The following is a 19662-nucleotide window of genomic DNA, read 5'->3' as shown; positions in this document are numbered from 1 at the left end:
CTAATACTCGCCACAGCCACTGAGCACCAAAAAGAGAATGGGAGATGGTTGGAGATGGTTGGAGAATGTGGGAGAATGAGTGAGAATGAGGGGAGAATGTGGGATACTAAGGAGAGAATGTGGGGGACTGAGATGAGAATGTGGGAAAATGAGGGGAGAATGTGGGAGACTGAGGGAAAAATGTGGGAGAATGAGGAGAGAAAGTGGGAGAATGTGGGAAAATGAGGGAGAATGTGAGAGAATGAGGGGAGAATGTGGGAGATTGAGGGGAAAATGTGGGAGAATGTGAGAAAATGAGGGGAGAATGTGGGAGACTGAGGGGAAAATGTGGGAGAATGAGAAGAGAATGAGGGGAGAATGTGGGAGACTGAGGGAAAAATGTGGGAGAATGAGGAGAGAATGTGGGAGAATGTGGGAAAATGAGGGAGAATGTGGGAGAATGAGGGGAGAATGAAGGGAGAATGTGGGAGACTGAGGGGAAAATGTGGGAAAATGAGGGGAGAATGTGGGAGACTGAGGGGAAAATGTGGGAGAATGAGAAGAGAATGAGGGGAGAATGTGGGAGACTGAGGTGAGAATGTGGGAGACTGAGGCGAGAATGTGGGAGACTGAGGCGAGAATGTGGGAAAATGAGGGGAGAATGTGGGAGACTGAGGGAAAAATGTGGGAGAATGTGGGAGACTTAGGGGAAAATGTGGGAGAATGGGAAAATGAGGGGAAAACGTGGGAGAATGAGAAGAGAATGAGGGAGACTGAGGGGAAAATGTGGGAGAATGAGAAGAGAATGAGGGGAGAATGTGTGGGTGAATGAGGGGAGAATGTGGGAGACTCTGGTGAGAATATGGGAAAATGAGGGGAGAATGTGTGGGAGAATGAGGGGAGAATGTGGGAGACTGAGATGAGAATGTGGGAGACTGAGGGGAAAATGTGGGAGAATGAGGGGAGAATGTGGGAGACTGAGGGAGAATGTGGGAGAATGAGGGGAGAATGTGTGGGAGAATGTGTGGGAGAATGAGGGGAGAATGTGGCAGACTGAGGGAGAATGAGGGGAGAATGAGGGGAGAATGTGGGAGAATGAGGGGAGAATGTGTGAGAGAATGTGTGGGAGAATGAGGGGAGAATGAGGGGAGAATGTGTGAGAGAATGTGTGGGAGAATGAGGGGAGAATGAGGGGAGAATGAGTGGAGAATGTGAGAGAATGAGTGGAGAATGAGTGGAGAATGAGGGGAGAATGAGGGAGAATGAGGGAGAATGAGGGGAGAATGAGGGGAGAATGAGGGAGAATGAGGGAGAATGAGGGAGAATGTGAGAGAATGAGTGGAGAATGTGTGGGAGAATGAGGGGAGAATGAGGGGAGAATGAGGAGAGAATGTGGGAGAATGAGGGAGAATGTGAAAGAATGAGGGGAGAATGAGTGGAGAATGAGGGGAGAATGAGGGAGAATGAGGGGAGAATGAGGGGAGAATGAGGGAGAATGAGGGGGAATGAGGGAGAATGAGGGGAGAATGAGGGAGAATGAGGGAGAATGTGGGAGAATGAGGGGAGAATGTGTGGGAGAATGAGGGGAGAATGTGGCAGACTGAGGGAGAATGAGGGGAGAATGAGGGGAGAATGTGGGAGAATGAGGGGAGAATGTGTGAGAGAATGTGTGGGAGAATGAGGGAGAATGTGAGAGAATGAGTGGAGAATGAGTGGAGAATGTGTGGGAGAATGAGGGAGAATGAGGGGAGAATGAGGGGAGAATGAGGAGAATGAGGGAGAATGAGGGAGAATGAGGAGAATGAGGGGAGAATGAGGGGAGAATGAGGGAGAATGAGGGGAGAATGAGGGGAGAATGAGGGAGAATGAGGGAGAATGAGGGGAGAATGAGGGAGAATGAGGGAGAAATGAGGGGAGAATGAGGGAGAATGGAAGAGGGGAGAATGGAGGATGAGGGAGAATGAGGGAGAATGTGATGAGGAGAATGAGGGGAGAATGAGGGAGAATGAGGGAGAATCGAGAGAGAATGGTGGAGAATGAGGGAGAATGAGGAGAATGAGGGAGAATGAGGGAGAATGAGGGAGAATGTGAAAGAATGGGGAGAATGAGTGGAGAATGAGGGGAGAATGAGGGGAGAATGAGGGAGAATGAGTGGAGAATGAGGGGAGAATGAGGGAGAATGAGGGGAGAATGAGGGGGAATGAGGGAGAATGTTGGAGAATGAGTGGAGAATGAGTGGAGAATGTGTGGGAGAATGAGGGAGAATGAGGGAGAATGAGGGAGAATGAGGGGAGAATGAGGGAGAATGAGGGGAGAACGAGGGAGAACGAGGGGAGAATGAGGGGAGAATGAGGGGAGAATGAGGGAGAATGAGGGGGAATGTGAGAGAATGAGGGGAGAATGAGGGAGAATGAGGGGAGAATGAGGGAGAATGAGGAGAGAATGAGGAGAGAATGAGGGGAGAATGAGGGGAGAATGAGGGAGAATGAGGAGAGAATGAGGAGAGAATGAGGGAGAATGAGGGATGAGGGAGAATGAGGGAGAATGAGGGAGAATGAGGGAGAATGAGGAGAATGTGGGAGAATGAGGAGAGAATGAGGAGAGAATGTGGGAGAATGAGGGGAGAATGAGGGGAGAGAGAATGAGGGAGAATGTGAGAGAATGAGGGGAGAATGAGGGGAGAATGAGGGGAATGAGGGGAGAATGAGGGGAGAATGAGGGAGAATGAGGGGAGAATGAGGGGAGAATGAGTGGAGAATGAGTGGAGAATGAGGAGAGAATGTGGGAGAATGAGGGAGAATGTGAGAGAATGAGGGGAGAATGAGGGGAGAATGAGGGGAGAATGAGGGGAGAATGTGGTAGCAGGAGGCAGCGTGTGCACTCGTACGTGAAGCTCGGTCCTTGTGCAGGCCGCTGGTGATCATGACATTGAGCATAGAGGGAGGCAAAGCGCTGCTCCTCAGCAGGGGGAACACCTCCCCACCACTGGTGTTGGCACCGAACACACAGACAGAGTCATTCCACTCAGCACTGGACAGTGTGAACGGACCCTCACCGAGCTCTGTACACACATCACACACACACACACACACACACACACACACACACACACACAAATAACACTAAGATTCTCTGTATGTGTATTTCAGATTGTTAAAGGCGGATTTTAAAATGATGAAGTGAAGGATCTGAAATATAGATGAGGGGGCAACTCTACCTTGGTTGTAGTATTCACAGTCATAGGCTAGAACAAGAACAAAAGAAATTTAGCAAAACATTTGCATGTGCATGGTGGAAACAGGTCACCTGATGTGTGCCATTGTTTTGGTGGTGCATGTACAGAACCTGTGTGTGTGTGTGTGTGTGTGTGTGTGTGTGTGTGTGTGTGTGTGTGTGTGTGTGTGTGTGTGTGTGTGTGTGCCTGCACCTGTGCATCTGCTTGTACATGTGTATGTTGTAAGTGCGCGTGCATGTGCATGTGTGTGTATACACAAATGTGTGTGTGCGTGCACTTACGGCAGACAGTGGGTGACCTCCAGTACACGGTAACACCATGCTGACAGCACTTGTGAGCGTACGCAGCGATACTGGTGCACAAGCACTCACAGTCACCACCACGATTGCAGTTGCACGTGTCTGTCAGACAGTTCTTATAGAACCAGGTCACATCCACCTGGGGGTCGGAGAGATTAGTCACACTAATGCCCACAGCACAATACCGCCAGGTAGGTCCTGGAGCTCAACGATTCACTTACCCTCCCCTTCATACCATGAAAATCTCCATCATAAACCAGGGGGTATCAGTCACACACTGACACTTCACAATACACATCAAATACAAATAATCCTGCAAATAGCACAAGTTTGATAAATGAACAGAATACTGTATGTGTCACCATTTAGTTCATGGGGCTACTACCCCTCCTGCTGGCCAAACGCTAGAATGCTGTAAAGCATTTTCTCATCACTGATTATCATCTTCTTGGCTATCAGCGGGCGCATCACCACTGTGTTTGAAACCGGGGCTGGTGGGGGCGAGGTTGTGGAATGGGGGAGTGTGTGTTAGTGGTGTAAATCGTGTGTGTGGGGCTGTGGGTAAGCAGTGCCCTTTTCCGTATACGGAATGTGTCAGTGAACTCCTGAGGGAGTGTACTCACCACATTGTGACACGGAGCAAAAACGTCACTGTAGAGGAGTCCACATTCTCGCTTGGCGTACGGCTGTCTGCTCAGGTCTGCTTCACACGGCCTCTGCACCACAAAGTCACTCTCACACTACGCACGACACACACACACACACACACACACACACACACACACACACACACACACAAACACGCACACGCACACGCACACACAAATACAACATAAGGAGGATGACTTATTTTTACACCTAAAGAGACAAACCATTATCTACTGGGGACGCCTTATCGTGTTCCTGACTGCTCCAGATTACCATTTAGACCCAGACAACCTGTTATGACTGGAGTTTATCGTCTTATATTTCCTGCCTCTTAATGTCTTGGCCAGGCAGTCATGGTCTGATCACCGGTGTCAGCATGTGTACCTGGCCCAGGGCCCAGCTGTCTCCAAACGCCTGAGCGTTGCTGACCTCCATGTGTCCTGCAGTGGTCATGTCATTCACTGTCGCCATGTCAAAGTTGCCACACATGCCGCTAAACTGTCCCTGATGACAAATGAAAACAATTGGTAACAGCTCAGGCTTGTGTGTGTGTTTGTTTGTGTGTGTGTGTTTGTGTGTGTGTGTGTGTGTGTGTGTGTGTGTATGTGTGTGTGTGTGTGTGTGTGTGTGTATGTGTGTGTGTGTGTGTGTGTGTGTGTGTGTGTGTGTGTGTGTGTATGTGTATGTGTGTATGTGTGTGTGTGTGTGTGTGTGTATGTGTGTGTGTGTGTGTGTGTGTGTGTGTGTGTGTGTGTGTGTGTGTGTGTGTATGTGTGTGTGTGTGTGTGTCTATATTCAAGTCAATTCCGAAGCGACAGCCTCAAACCTTCCATCGTGGCCCCGCTCGAATGTGGACGGTGGTTTTACGGTCCCAGAGGACCGTCAGGTCCTGGGTGGGGAAATGCACCACGGTGTAGTAGCCAGCGCCCCACAGCTCAAACTCATAGCCCCGCCCCACCACTGTGGAGGAACTCTGAAAAGACACCGCAGACACAACGCCAGTGAGCTCCACCCGCACACACCATAAACACTCCACACTCCAGCATGTTCACAAACTGAGGGCGTTTTTTCAGTGTGTGTTAAATGGTCGTTAGAGCTGTTTACGTTGTGACTCACAGGTTTGCCGGAGTTATAGCTGTTTACGTTGTGACTCACAGGTTTGCCGGAGTTATCACTGAAGTGGAGTTTAGTTAGACCAACATAGATCAGCAGGTTCTTCATACAAACTATTCCACTCTCGTAGCAGTCTTTATTCTGAGCCGTGATGGAAATATCTGTATCACCTATGCTCTATTTACAAATCACAAAACAATTGAAATCTTTATCAGACGAACATCAAATGTGAAGACATTTTAATAACAAACAATACCAAATAATCACAATGTGTGTGTGTGTGTGTGTGTGTGTGTGTGTGTGTGTGTGTGTGTGTGTGTGTGTGTGTGTGTGTGTGTGTGTGTGTGTGTGTGTGTGTGTGTGTGTTGTAATGGTGGCGGGCTCTGTCCCCTGAGTAGATCAGTGGTCTCCTCAGAGACTTGCTGCCCTTTAGCAGACACCAAAGTCCATTCACCGACACAGCTCCGACACACACAGACGGACAGCCAGACGCACACAGACGCACACACTAGGCGCAGTAGCAGATTGCAGTGCGGAGGCTGATTGGGAACAGATTGCTCTTTGTTAGCCTTGGGCCTGTGCTGAGTTGGTGTGCTGTGTTAGCTCGCAAGCTCTGACATTCACCAGGGCTCCGTTACAGCGCTCCCGCTCTAATTAAAGATCCACTCTGATTTTCCCAAGATTAGCGGCTGTGGGAGCTGCCTCCCTTCCTGCCACACTATCCAGCCTGACAGAGAGCCGCCCGGCGAACCTGCACACTCCCACACACACACGCCTCCTCAGCCGCTTTGTTGTTTTTGAGAACGCCTTGGCAAGTTTAAAAGTGTGTCGCTGTGGATGTGATGAAAGTCAGTTCACAGAAGCTGGTCGTTCCTTTCTACTTAAAACCTGAAAAAAAAATCTGATTTGCTCACAAACTGTCCACAATGAGTGACGCTCACTGACGATTATTCTTGAATGGTGAACCTCACACACCCACCCACACACACACACTCTCCCCCTCACACACACACACACAGGCCCTTGTCAGCTAGGTGTACCTTTACTAGGTACACCTGACAGTCGCTGACGTAGTCGTATTCCAGGCCGTCGAACGTGTGGTAATGACGGTCGCTGTAGATGGTGCAGATAGCCGGGCAGGGAAAGTAGGTGCAGTTAAAGAACCCACGATGGCACACGCTGAAGACACACACATGCTGAAGATTAAAGAACTGCTCAAGACACTTTAGTTATCGTCCTCTTTAATAAGAAACAATCCTCTGTAGAAACACACTGACCAGCGGTAGCAGGGAGTCTCCACTGTCTCTCCAGGAAGATATTCCAGACCTTGCCAGGTACACGGGCAGTTCTCTGGGTAATAGCAGTGTCCGTTATGACCAACCAGTCTGTGAATGCAAAACATACAGTGACGCATTTAACATGTGTAACCATTTTTAACATGCTTAACATGTTCTGTGTCACATGTTCCATACGTGTCACATGTGCCACTGTAGGCAGAGGGAGACAGTACCCTGCAGGACAGCCACACCCTGGCACGCAGGGGGTCATGGGAGGACAGGTGAGGTTCAACATCAGGTTCCTACATGTCCGCTCACAGGCCACGCCCACTCCAGATGGCCCCGCCCCAAGCTGACCCCTGCAGTTATAGTAAACTTTTCCATTTGGACAGTCACCTCTCTCAGGCTCTGAAGGGAGCAGAAGGAATGGGAGAAGCTGAGAAAGCCCCACAATGAACATCAAACACAACAACAAACATCAAAAACAAAGATGGTTTGCAGTACAAACAATACAGAGTAAAGAGAACAGTGAAAACAGTGGTGAGAGAGTGTAAAAAGCTCCCCTCTCTCAGTCTTTGTCTCTCTTCCTCTCTCACACTTTTCCTATCTGTTTCTCTCTCTGCCTCTGATTCATTACACTTATTACATTTGTTGAATGAGGTGTGAACCCTTCCAACTGGGCTCTTTCTGAAGCAGACAGTCAAAATTGAGTTTGCACAAAGATGACGTGCTTAAACAAGAACAGGCTGTGTCCACAGAGATGGTAGATTTGTAAACGGTAGGTTTACCTCTTTCTTCAGGTACACACTCCATGCGGGCGTTTCTGCAGAGACTATAAACAAATGTCACAGAGGTTCCCATCAGCCCACACAGACCATAGACACTGTGCTAACAGCTAACACAGTTAGCACGACAACCTTCACATGATAGAACAGGTAAAACCACCTTTGGGAATTTAGCATTTGCTAATTTAATCTTGCGAGTGAAATTAGCTTCTGAATATTTTGAGTTCAGAAGCTTGTAGTCTAAAAGTTGTTTTAAAAAGTTTAAATTATCTGCAGTGGATTTATATTTCATATTGTTTTAATATTAATGTATGTTTTGTCTAAAATTCTCTGTATTTTTGTCTTTATAGTCTACTGTTGTAGGCATTAATTTAATTATTGCTTTATTTCTCCTTAATACACATGGCCATTTTGAAAGTGACATACTGAAAGGGGATTTTATACTGAATGTTGAAATTAGAATATCAATTTATACATTCGGGATGTATACATTTGTAATGTGCAACAAAACATTACCAAGAGGACACTTTGTATTACACACACACACACACATACACACACACACACACACACACACACACACACACACACACACACACACACACACACACACACACACACACACACAAACTCACCAAGGCCCAGAGGAGCTAAAGGAGACTTCCCCTGGCTGGAACACTGACCCCATGAAGTAACAGTGGCACTGAGAGCTGGAGAGACACACTGCCATGTGAGTTGGGGGGCGTATGCTTAAAAAAGAATAAAATCAGCCAACGAAATCGCCAGGCGTAGTTGTTGGATATGTGTGTGCAGGCTTACAGCGGTACACAGCGCTGGCGGGCGTGGTCGTAGAACATTCCGTCTGTGCAGCTGCACCCTTCTGCACAGTCCCCGTCACACACTTCACTGCTGCCCACCGACTGGCACGTCCTCCCACACGATGACGTGCAGGAATGGTACATCATCCCACCCAAACACACCATGCCTGCACACACACACACACACACACACACACACACACACACGCACACACGCACACACGCACGCACGCACGCACGCACGCACACGCACGCGCACGCACGCACGCACACACAGCACACACACACACACACGCGCGCACGCATGCACACGCACGCACGCACGCACGCACACACGCACACGCACACACACACGCACACACACACACACACACACACACATCAAAGCTGTTCGTCTGGAATCAGCAGCTCAACAGCACTCAACAAGTGTGTATGCAGACGCACCACATTCAGAGACGTGGGCCCTGAAGTTGATGGTGACGTGGTGTTTGAGGCAGACGTAGGCGTAGTGGGCGAGGGCGGAGCACAGGCATGCGCCCCCACAGCGGCACGCCTGGTAATGGCACTGCTGCTGGTACACGTTGGGGCCCACGTAGGCGTGGCACGGTGCAAACACGTCTCCCATCAGAACATCGCACACCGAGGCGTAGAACACTGCAACACAACACACCCTTACTGCACCACCATGCAGCAATATGTACTGTACATGCAGTGCCGTCCATAAAAGCTACTAGCATCTATATTTGATGAGCCATATAGGATTAACAGCCCTTTTAATGCAGACTTCTATAAAAAGAGCTGGACAGATTCTCAGCTTCTCAGGCACTTCACTGACACCAACATCACTGCATTCATAGTTAACACATAACATAGTTAACTGCTTATTGCAGGTGCCCTGATCCACAGAAGACCAGAACATTTTCAAACAGCAAACCCTCCTTCTCACCTGCTGAATATGTGTCAAAGAGGACCAGAAAGAAGTCACAGATCCTCTAAAGTGCTAATGTCCGATCACAGATGAACGCACATGTGGGTCATGGAGAGTAAAGCACCCCACGTGTCCCCCACCCCACATATGTGAACCATGATGTCATGGACATATAAGACTGCCAGTGGAACGTGTTTGTCTGATCATGTCAATGTAAAATGCAGCAAGGAGACTGTGAAGTGTCCGGAAGCGTCTCAACAGTGCTCGTCCTCCTGTGTGACTCAGAATGCAGTAGGCAGTGCTCGTCCAGGACAACACATGCTGCTAAAGCACCAGGGGCGTCTTGAAGGCCAGGGAGACAAATGAACCCCTGAACATGTATTTCACATGACAAGACAAGACACCCTGGGAGGCAGAGCAGTGCACTGAAGCAAAGGGTCAAATATGCAGCTACTATGCAAAGACATATGGACCACACTACACGACTTGGAACGTCCAGTTTCTGGATCCTTACCTGGGTGTGTTATGGTGTTCTAGTTAAGCTGGTGTATGATGGCAGATACGTACCGTTTTGCTGGTTCATCTCACAGGGGTCGATGATGGGGACGTTAACGGGGCTGATGCACGCTGACGACACTTTCCAGGCGTTAACATGCAGCTGTGGAGTTCCTTCTATCATACCAGCAGGAGAGCTGAGACACAACAGCAGGGCATTCATGTGTACACGGTAACTCTGACTCAAATGCTTAACTCTTACATAGGACCCAGGCAGCCTTATACATAGTGCACATACAATAAAGAGTATTTAGTATCACCCTCAGAATGATCTACAGGGAATCTACAAGATCTAGCACACATCACCGAAACCCGTAGATGAAAGTACAATTTTTAAGATCCAATCTGTTTTCTTCCTTTATAAATATTCTGTAGCTGATTTTGCTGAGACTTTGGTAACTGGATGTAAAGTGATGGAACAGCAGAAGCTCACAGGAAGTCATCTCGCAGGTTGCCGTTCAGGGTTCCACAGAGGCCGAGTGTGGCGCCGGTCCAGGTGCTGTCCAGCTGCAGGTAGATCCGCCCACCACGCCAGTCATAATGCATCCTCAAGCCAAAGGAAGCACGCAGGCCCACAAACACAGATGTCAGCCTGCGCACTTCCAACACATCTGAAACACACACACACACACACACAAGACACATGTGGATACCAGTGGGCATTACATCTCTCGTGTGGCATGACAGCTAAACTTGAAGAATGAAGACTAACGTGTGCTTCCTTCAAAACAAGCACAAGTAAATACATCAGCCAATAATGAACTCCTGAACTGGACAGCAATGCCCTTGAATAGATAGCATCTCTATAACAGAGAGGTGAGCATTAGGTCATCTGTTTCAGCTGATGAGAACACTGCCAGTTTGACTGGGAACAAACTGGTGTGAGCTCACTGTAAACCAAACTCAGGTTCCAATTGAAGGTGTAATATTGATGATGTTAAACAGCAACTACCAAAACGTAAGTTTATTAATACATTTTGCATGACACTGTTCCTTATGCAGAACTTGGTCCTTTCAGCTGAATGTACCAGAGCCCTAAATCCTGGTCTTACCATCTGAGTAAGGCAAGTGGATTGACATGCTGGCTCCGATGATGACCTCTCCTTCATTAGTGAGGGTCACCTGTCTGCTGACATCTTCATCCACCACCAGGGTCACTGAGTGAGTACAGGAGTGCTCCTGAGACTGAGTAACACAACCAACAAGATAAAACGTGATGAACACACACACACGCACACGTGTGCACGCACACACACACGCACACACTCACATACATACGTACGCATAAACACACACACACAGACAGTTACTATTTCTATTCCAACTGCTCATAAATTTTACCCAAAACATTCCAATGTTTCCTATGTGCCCTGAAAAATACAGGCACCTCCAGGTATACAAGTTATACAACTGATCCAGTTTATCTCTTTATGATAGGAATGTTTACACAGGTATTTTAGCGCAGGTCTGTTAAAGCAGGTATGATACAAACTCTTGTTTTTTTAATTCTTCAGAATAGAAACAGCAGATCTTTAATGAGTCAGTTTATTACCTGCATGTTTTCTACCTTTGTGTTGTTTGTGCCTGACTGCCACGCCCAAGTGTTGTTGTCATCAAAATTACCCAGAATCCAAGGAAATATCAACAGACCTCTTACTGTATATGAAACACCCTGAAACGCACGCACGCATGCTCGCACCCTCACCTGTCCACAGGCTGCGTACTGCAGCGTAACAGTGAACTTGGCACTGCTGCGACTCTTCGCCAGGACGTACTGGCACGTGCCCGCGTGCAGGAACATGTGGCCGTCGAAGGTGGTCACATGTGTGTCACCTATCACCATGCACTCCGCTGCAGATCAGACACACGTTTCACGTGACGGTTCAGAGCACACGCACGCCGGCAGCACCACGAAGACACTACGGACTGCAGCTATGCTTGTGCATAATTATGACCATTTAAATAAGACCACCTGATGATGCAGATACATGTGGAGAAAACACCATGATAAAGCAGAAACACATGAGTTCTTACCAGTGCAGTTGTTTTCAGTGCAGTTCCATGATCCTCCCATGCAGACGCTGAAAACATCATTTCTATTAGTGACATACACTCAACACATTCTGCACATTGCTCTGTCCACCCCAAATGTGCTCACATGCTAGAACAACCTTGGTGCATGAATGTTAGCCACAACAGCAATGCCCTATGACATCATCTGTGTAAAAATGACATCATGTGCTTGTTAATTTTGCACCATGTACGATCTCTCTCAAATATGGCCCTGGAGCCCTGATCCAGGGGAGGGTCTCCATGGCTAAAGCAATCGTCCACCGAAGCCTGAGATTGCTGGTAGGGCAGTGGTGTTTTCTGGATAATCTAACCAGCCATTATGCATATGTTCAAATAACACAAAAGCCAGTACTCGTGGGTCTGAGGAAGCCTGTGGTTCTCCAAGTCTATTCTGACATCTCCAGCCACAGTGCACTTCATTCTTAAGGATGAGTTTACCTGACTTATCAATCTAAAAGATGATGTCTTCTCACCAGATAGTACACTCCTGCTCCAGGACGTGGCCCAAAGGATAGGCAGTTCCATGATACACACAGGGACACTGAGACACTGGGATACATGTGCCATTTTGGAGAATCAGCCCTGCGAGAGTGAAAGAGGGAAGAGCAAACAGAGAAAACAGTGTTGGGAGCGGATAGCCATGGCCCCTGCTGCCCATCAGAACTCCAGGGAGAAGAACCAGCACATGATCATGTTTACCTAGAACTGCAGAGTATCTCCAGCTAAAGCTTACTGTACAGACTCTATATTACTCAGTTGGATAAAACTGAAAAAAAAAACAATCACAAAACACACACCTGTCTCCCTATCCCAACATTTGGAATCTCAATTTCTACAAATCTCACATTACATACAGTAGCTAAAAACATTGTGAGAAAACTAGTTTCCGCAGATATCCGGTGCCATGTCTCTCTGTAATGTGAAGGGATGACTGCACCACAACTCTCACCATCAGGACAGTAGCAGCCGTCCAGGCAGTGTAGATCAGTGCCCAGACACTCCTTCTCAAAGGTGCAGGTGGGGGGACAGCAGCTGATACAGTCTCTGTGGACAAAGCTGTCCTCACATCTATCCGCTGCAACACAACACAGACCGATGTTTACTATAAAGTGCACACTAGATGCCAAAGTGTCATATGATGTGTACAACAGCATTACTGAGTGCAGCAAACTGGTTGTTAAATTGTACATTCCCACGTTACCCTGTTCTGGACCAGATGCCCTTAGCAAACCTGCATATGGGACCTGATTGGCTCAGTAAAGTAGCAAACCTAGACTGACCACAAGCAGGGAAGCTGTCTCTCCATTCTCGGACAGGGTAGCCAACGTGTGAGCAGGCTCTGGTGTATTCCACTAGTGTTCGGCAAAACGTCTCTTCATCATCCGAGCTAAAAAAGACAAACACAGTTTACACAGTTTTTTTTATGGTGACATTTAGGTTTGAGTTGCACCTAATGTTCATTCAATATGAATAAAAGTTAAGATAAGACGAATGCAAACAGATGATAATCACTTTGCAAAAGCAATCACAAGTCTAATGTCCTCCAATACATTTCAGAATGAACATATAGTACACACTCTACACATTTAGTCAGTACACATTCAGGACACACTAATTCAGTAAACACTTGACTCTAGAAACTCTAGAAAATGGAAGTGCCCCACTGCCCAACTCAAAGTGCTGGAATCTGATCCTCTTTCTACCAGATCACTCAGTTGCAGAACCTTCTCATAACCATAGCAGCTATGTCAAGCTATCACTATCACTTTAATCAATCTAATCCAATCTAACACACTCACATGAGTACACACACACATATACACTCATGCTAGAAGTACTTTCATTTAGTTACCATAATCCTGTTGTAATTGCTTAGTGTGGAATGTTGAAAAGAGTGAAGAGTCAACATTGCAAAAAATATAACTAGTGATATTTTTGTCAAGGGGTTAACATATATGGTGAATCTCTCACTACAGGACAATCATGTCAACATGTAAATGTTTATATAGTTTAAACACATGTAGACGCATAGGAGCAGATACACAAACACACACACACATAAACACATGCACGTTCACATATTGGCGTAACTTACACACACAGGTCAGAGACACAGCTGGCCACAAAAGGATTGGGGTCAATGTTCTCATGGCAGGAGATGAAAGGAAAGAAGAGCATGGCGCTACACTTCTCGATGGCGTCCTGTTAGAGTCACATCACACACACGTGAGATCCAGCAAACATCACGCAAGAACAGCCACGGTCAAACCTACATCCGGCAATGCACATGCGTCCTAACACCGGCTCAGACACGCCGGGCTCTCTGTCCACAAAGCCTTTAGCGACAGACGTACATCCATGTCTGACTCTGATGAACACGGTCCAGGGAAGTCGTCGTCTACTGCGGGACAGGGGTGCTCGTGAGGAAGCTCCAAAGCCCAGCTGTTCCCGAACTCGGCCACGTCGTCAGAGGTCACGCCTGCAAGGGGAAACAAACAAGCTCACTAGAGTGCTACAGTGTCACAGCTAAGATGAAGGAGAGAGAGAGAGAACATGCCAACATTTCACATGTGCATGGACATATATGACTTTACAATCATACTACGAACACAGAACATAGAATCCTTCAACCCTGGAACAGATCGCTCTGACCATGCACGCTGCAGGTCCTGGTCCGGTCCGTCTGGTTGAGCCCAACTTTGTACAGAGCTGACAGAATTGGTTTAAACTGCTTGCTGACTGATATTGTAAGTGCATCTGGGCGCTGTTTGTCTCACCGTGGCTGTTGCTGAGATCATCCGATCCGTCATCATTGTAGTTTCCACACAGCCCACAAGGACGGCCTTTGTGGCTCTCTGTCATTTTGAGGTAGACCCCCGAGCTCCCGTCCCATGCCAGAGAGAAGCCGAATGTGCTCTTCACCAAGATGTAGTCGGCTAGCCGTTCAATAAACACATTGTGCACCGTCTGGGGTAGGGTCAGCCTATACCAGGAGTCAAAAATAACACAAATACAATACAACAACATTGACATTTCAAAAGGTTTCAAAAATGCAGTTCCAAAAATTGCTCTATGAAAGAATTGTGAAATACTTTGTGATTTGAACTAACATTTTAGACAATGTATCTAATATTTGTCTGTTTCCCATGTTGTTGCTAAAATTAGTCTAGTCTAAGTGAGGTGATCTTGCTGTAAACAAATTGGCTTCTGTCTAGAAATACATTTAGGACACTCGTAGGACATTTAAAGGACACAGCCCTTAAAAGCCTATTAAAAGGAACAATCTTAATAACATTAATTGCATATTGTTCTTATAAAACTAGATATTAGATATATTCATCCAAGATCTTTTCTATACTTGTGTGAAAAATTGAAAACAAATGTAGGGTCAGGGTTGCAACTACATACTTTCTGAGGCATATGCAAACATACTATCGGCGCCCCCCGCACTCCACCTCCCACCCCCCACCAACTCGGCAAATAATTTTCTGGCATCGATTCGGCGCCCCCTCTAGTGCAGCGCCCCTATGTGTCGCATACACTGCATACCCCCTTTTTGCGCCACTGTGTAGGGTAAATGCGTTGAGAAAATGGTGTCAGAAGTGCCAAGTGACTTTCCCTCATTCCCTCTTCTATCTTCATCCCTTCTTTACCTCATCCTCCCAGCAGGGTGTGTGCAGCTCACCTCTGCTGCCCCTTTAGCACCTGGTAGCCGCTAATGTGGATCTCGTCCTCGCCAGGAAAGAAAAGACTGAGAGCACGAGGGCATGAGTAGAGTGAACCTTGACAAGAACGACTGTTATGGACCTGATGATAGAGAGAGAGACAGAGAGAGAAAGAGAGAGAATGGAGAAGGAGGGTAAGGTCATTTTTAGTTTACTTTTTTTTACATTTTCATCGCTCATCTGATACTCTTAACTGTACATAGTAAAAGCAATACTTTTCAAAATCCAAATGAGTTTTCACTGCAAGGGGTTAGTGGATGCTCTCAGGGTTAGTGGGCGTGCTCAGCAGGTTAGTGGGCGTGCTCTGGGATTTAGTGAGCGTGCTCGGGGTTAGGTCGTGTGCTCAGGGTTAGTGGGCATGCTCGGGGTTAGTGGGTGCTCTTGGGGTTTAGTGGGTGTGCTCAGGGTTAGTGGACGTGCTCAGGCTCGTGGGTGCACTCGGGATAGTGGGTGCTCATGGGGTTAGTGGGTATACACATGGTTAGTGGGTCTGCCTGGGGTGAGTGGGTGTGCTCGGTGTGAGTGGGTGTGCACAGGGTTAGTCTGTGTGCATGGGGTTAGTGGCTGTTCTCTGGGGATCAGTGGGTTTTCTATGGGTCAGTGAGTGCCATCTGGGTAAGTTGGTGCTCTGTGAGTCAGTGGTCTGTGTGTGAGCTTGACGTAAACAGAGGATAAAAGGATCCGTAACTCACCCACACAGTGTACTGAGGCTCTGATGAATGGCAGTCTTTGGCAAGGATATATGAGCACGTTCCAGGGAAATAGAAGTACATTCCATCGAATGTCTCAAAATGGTACTGACCCCATGAACGACAAATTCCATCCCTGTCTTGCCCCAGGTTAGGAACTGACATCATGAAAAAAACAAAACAAAAATCACATATCTTTAGAACTGCTGGTCTAAACAATGAACATCTTACAAATATTTGAAAGTGGTTAAAATAAAGTGGAAAAACAGGTCTTTAGTAGGTCTTGCATATTGCATTTAAATAGAAATATCTGAGCACTCTCTAGGTACAGTATATTAAAGCCACAGAGTTGCAGAATAATGGTTAGAAACCCCTGGCACTGGGGCCTAAAGGATAAAAAGAAAGTGACTGAGGTCTGAATATAAGCTTTTCATCTCTAGTATTCTGTGCTTTCACATAAGGGATAACACATAAATAAATATATGCTTTTGGATATACTGATGCTACAAAACTTTTTTTCTTTTTGCTTGAACAGTGGTATCAATACCCCTCCACAGGAAGCTGTCTCTTTTAAGTAATTTCTCATGGTTTTCACAATAACCTCCACTTGCCCTGGACACACCTGGCTGCTTTATAGGAGATCTATGCCCGGTTAATTAAACATATGTACAGAGGGCCTTTGTCACCAGCACTTTGCTCCAAGCTCATTGGTAACCCAATGCCAACAAATACACAAAAGGCATGAACCATACTGACTGGTCCAGATACATACTGTGTGATATATTACACTTCGTTAAGTTGCCTAAATTGATCGCATTGAGCCTCATTTCATTTAAGAGTATTTAGTGTTAATATTGACAGAGTATTTAGCATTGATATCAAGTTCCTGGAATTAAGCCTACAATGAAGTCTTGTGCTCATCTTGATTGGCTGCACATAGCTCTATGTGTTCAATTGTGCATGGTGGCTGTGTATCTCACTGATCTGGCAACGGTCTCCCACGGCCTGGAACTGGGCACAGTCACAGTGTCCCTCTTCCTGACACCAGCCTCCATTAAGACATCCGCAGTACTCTACCAAAACCACAACCAAACACACACACACACACACACACACACACACACACACACACACACACACACACACACACAAATACACACACACATAATCTTAAGGACATCAGCTCTCACATCATCGCTATTATATGTCAAAAATATGGCACATTTCATTGCTGTTAAATAGGTGTGTATGTGTGTGTGTGTGTGTGTGTGTGTGTGTGTGTGTGTGTGTGTGTGTGTGTGTGTGTGTGTGTGTGTGTGTGTGTGTGTGTGTGTGTGTGGTATCAGTGTTACCCATGGAGGCATCTCGAGCAGTGTAATTGTGGAGGACACGTCGAGGGAGAGCTGAGTCAGACAGCACTGCACTAAAGGTCTGCGAGAGGAAAGACAGTGAATGTGGAGAGAGCACTGTGTCTCGTTGTAAGCTGAATGGGACACACAGTGCCATGTCTGGCCATGTTTGCCAGTCTGTCTTTAAGATGGCATGACATCTGCAGAGATCTGAGAGCTAAACTCTTAGTTCTGTAGCAGTTGTGCTAACTCTACAAAGACAGCTTTGTCAACACTCAGAGTGCACTGTGTGTGTGTGTGTGTGTGTGTGTGTGTGTGTGTGTGTGTGTGTGTGTGTGTGTGTGTGTGTGTGTGTGTGTGTGTGTGTGTGTGTTTGTGTGGTTGTTCCACTCCCCAGACATTTCTTTTAGGTATACTCACCTCCTCACGGAAGAGATCTCGTTTCTGGCGCAGTGCATTAACTCTCCTTTTAGAAGCAGTACAAAGAGAACAGTATTAGAAGCACAGGGATGGTGAGAGTGCAGCTACTTAACATGCCACACAGTCATTCCAGTGATGGTGATGCTGAAGAAAGTTCAGTAGTCCCACTTCAGTATCCTCCTTTTCAGCAATATTAATTATCACAGAATTTTCTGGGAAACTTTTAAGTTGGGACTAATTAAACCTATTAGAGGTTCCAGTTTTCATCTTCTATTTCTCTCTCTGTCACACACACACACACACACACACACACACACACACACACACACACACACACACACACACACAATCCCCCCCACCCCCACCACCCCAACATACACACACACACACACACACATACAGTGAGATCTGCACTGATTAACTGAGATATTCAAATTTGTTCTGCCAGTTTATTATCCGCAATATTACATTCATGTAACGAAGTCAAATTTATCTCATCTATTAACACATATTATTTTGAAAATAGGGGAAAGAAGAAAAGCGAGAAAGAAGAACATGTAGTTTACCTGTACAAGTTATTGTCTGGTTTTGATACCTGGCAAAAAAATTCTAAAAAGGGGGAAATTAACTCTCAGTTAAGTTCCAACAATAGTGGCACATTGACTTCACAACCAAACGTACACAAAGATATAGCTAATTAATACAATCTTCTCATAGACCTTACTCAACAATCATATAGACGCTAGTAGCCTACCTAGACAGCAGCGTGTCACGTGTACATGCTCTTCAATGACAGTTTACTGTCGTGGGACGTAATGCACCTTTAACCCTGTAAATTAAACTCTAGCTGCGTCTACGTAATAATCTAGTTGTTGTATTGATCTGTTTAACCTCCAACAGAATTTGGGGATCTGGTACACTCGCATTAGTCAAACATCCTTCAGAAAAATTCGACAGCACTCAGCACATGAATTGTAATACTTACCTTGAAGTACGAACAGTTTTAGGATGAATAGTGTACAGAGAGAAAAGGGTTTCACGTTCCGCTGTTCGTTCATCTCCGAGCAGCGTCCTTATGGAAACGATTTAAAATTATGAGGCCATTTTTTGTGGACTCAAGAAAGCTGTCAACGTTTATGAGACGATTTCAAAAATGACTTAACTGTCTAAAGTTAAGTTAGGCAGAGTGATGAGCTTTTGTCCACAGCGGGTCGCGTACAATTTCCATCTTCGTTGAAGGGCTTTGGAGGGTCTGGGCTGTTCGTGGTGCGCGAGGTTAGAATAAGAATGTCAAGTACACCTGCGCGTCAGGTGTTCGCAGTGAGAAGCCACTCTTTGGTGAAGGAGTTCTTTTAATCTTTTTTTTTTTTTGCAAAGGTTTAAAACTAACATTGCTCGTGTTGCAGACCATTACATTACAGATGTTTAACAGGTTACTTAAAATAAAATCAATTTGGACCCTAACATAATGTATAAGAGTTATTACAGCACCTTGCTTCCTGTAATATAAATAAAGCATTACACAGTATAGAGTCGAATGTGTTCCTGAAACAGGCCTAAAAAGTTTACCTGTTTAATTAATAACATTTTATATAATATACAAAAAGGTTCCAAAATTAACTGAGGTTAAAGTTGCAGTTGTGCCATGTGTTGTCCATGACCTACAGTCCACATTTTCAACAACATGTTTTCAACCAACTAAGCCTATGGCACACCATCTGTATAGTCATGCACTAAAGATGATAACTGATAGATATCTATGTGCATAT

The 19662-nt window shown here is 46.2% G+C and overlaps 1 protein-coding gene across 2 annotated transcripts in view; it reads right to left on the bottom strand.

Moving 5' to 3' along the window:
• otogl (otogelin-like) overlaps nt 1-19174 on the bottom strand; it is a 34866-nt gene extending 15692 nt beyond the window's left edge. For both annotated transcript variants that reach the window (XM_076992587.1, XM_076992588.1), the window contains exons 1-32: nt 18879-19174; nt 18460-18502; nt 17894-17939; nt 17477-17555; nt 17105-17197; nt 16128-16282; nt 15396-15517; nt 14488-14693; nt 14065-14189; nt 13806-13912; nt 12991-13097; nt 12660-12785; nt 12184-12292; nt 11672-11718; nt 11343-11488; nt 10690-10822; nt 10071-10248; nt 9650-9774; nt 8599-8808; nt 8156-8321; nt 7972-8046; nt 7340-7383; nt 6785-6959; nt 6552-6659; nt 6315-6453; nt 5317-5451; nt 4988-5134; nt 4546-4665; nt 4137-4253; nt 3496-3652; nt 3197-3223; nt 2867-3040 (exon numbers count right to left, since the gene is read on the bottom strand). In XM_076992587.1, the coding sequence (XP_076848702.1) occupies nt 2867-3040; nt 3197-3223; nt 3496-3652; nt 4137-4253; nt 4546-4665; nt 4988-5134; nt 5317-5451; nt 6315-6453; nt 6552-6659; nt 6785-6959; nt 7340-7383; nt 7972-8046; nt 8156-8321; nt 8599-8808; nt 9650-9774; nt 10071-10248; nt 10690-10822; nt 11343-11488; nt 11672-11718; nt 12184-12292; nt 12660-12785; nt 12991-13097; nt 13806-13912; nt 14065-14189; nt 14488-14693; nt 15396-15517; nt 16128-16282; nt 17105-17197; nt 17477-17555; nt 17894-17939; nt 18460-18502; nt 18879-18951 (3814 nt within the window). In that variant the 5' untranslated portion in view covers nt 18952-19174. The remainder of the gene's footprint in view (nt 1-2866; nt 3041-3196; nt 3224-3495; nt 3653-4136; nt 4254-4545; nt 4666-4987; nt 5135-5316; nt 5452-6314; nt 6454-6551; nt 6660-6784; nt 6960-7339; nt 7384-7971; nt 8047-8155; nt 8322-8598; nt 8809-9649; nt 9775-10070; nt 10249-10689; nt 10823-11342; nt 11489-11671; nt 11719-12183; nt 12293-12659; nt 12786-12990; nt 13098-13805; nt 13913-14064; nt 14190-14487; nt 14694-15395; nt 15518-16127; nt 16283-17104; nt 17198-17476; nt 17556-17893; nt 17940-18459; nt 18503-18878) is intronic.
• Nucleotides 19175-19662: the final 488 nt, after the last annotated feature.

Source organism: Brachyhypopomus gauderio, chromosome 2 (genome assembly GCF_052324685.1).
Source record: "Brachyhypopomus gauderio isolate BG-103 chromosome 2, BGAUD_0.2, whole genome shotgun sequence".
Classification (NCBI taxonomy): Eukaryota; Metazoa; Chordata; class Actinopteri; order Gymnotiformes; family Hypopomidae; genus Brachyhypopomus; species Brachyhypopomus gauderio.
This window is presented reverse-complemented; position numbering and strand designations above follow the sequence as displayed.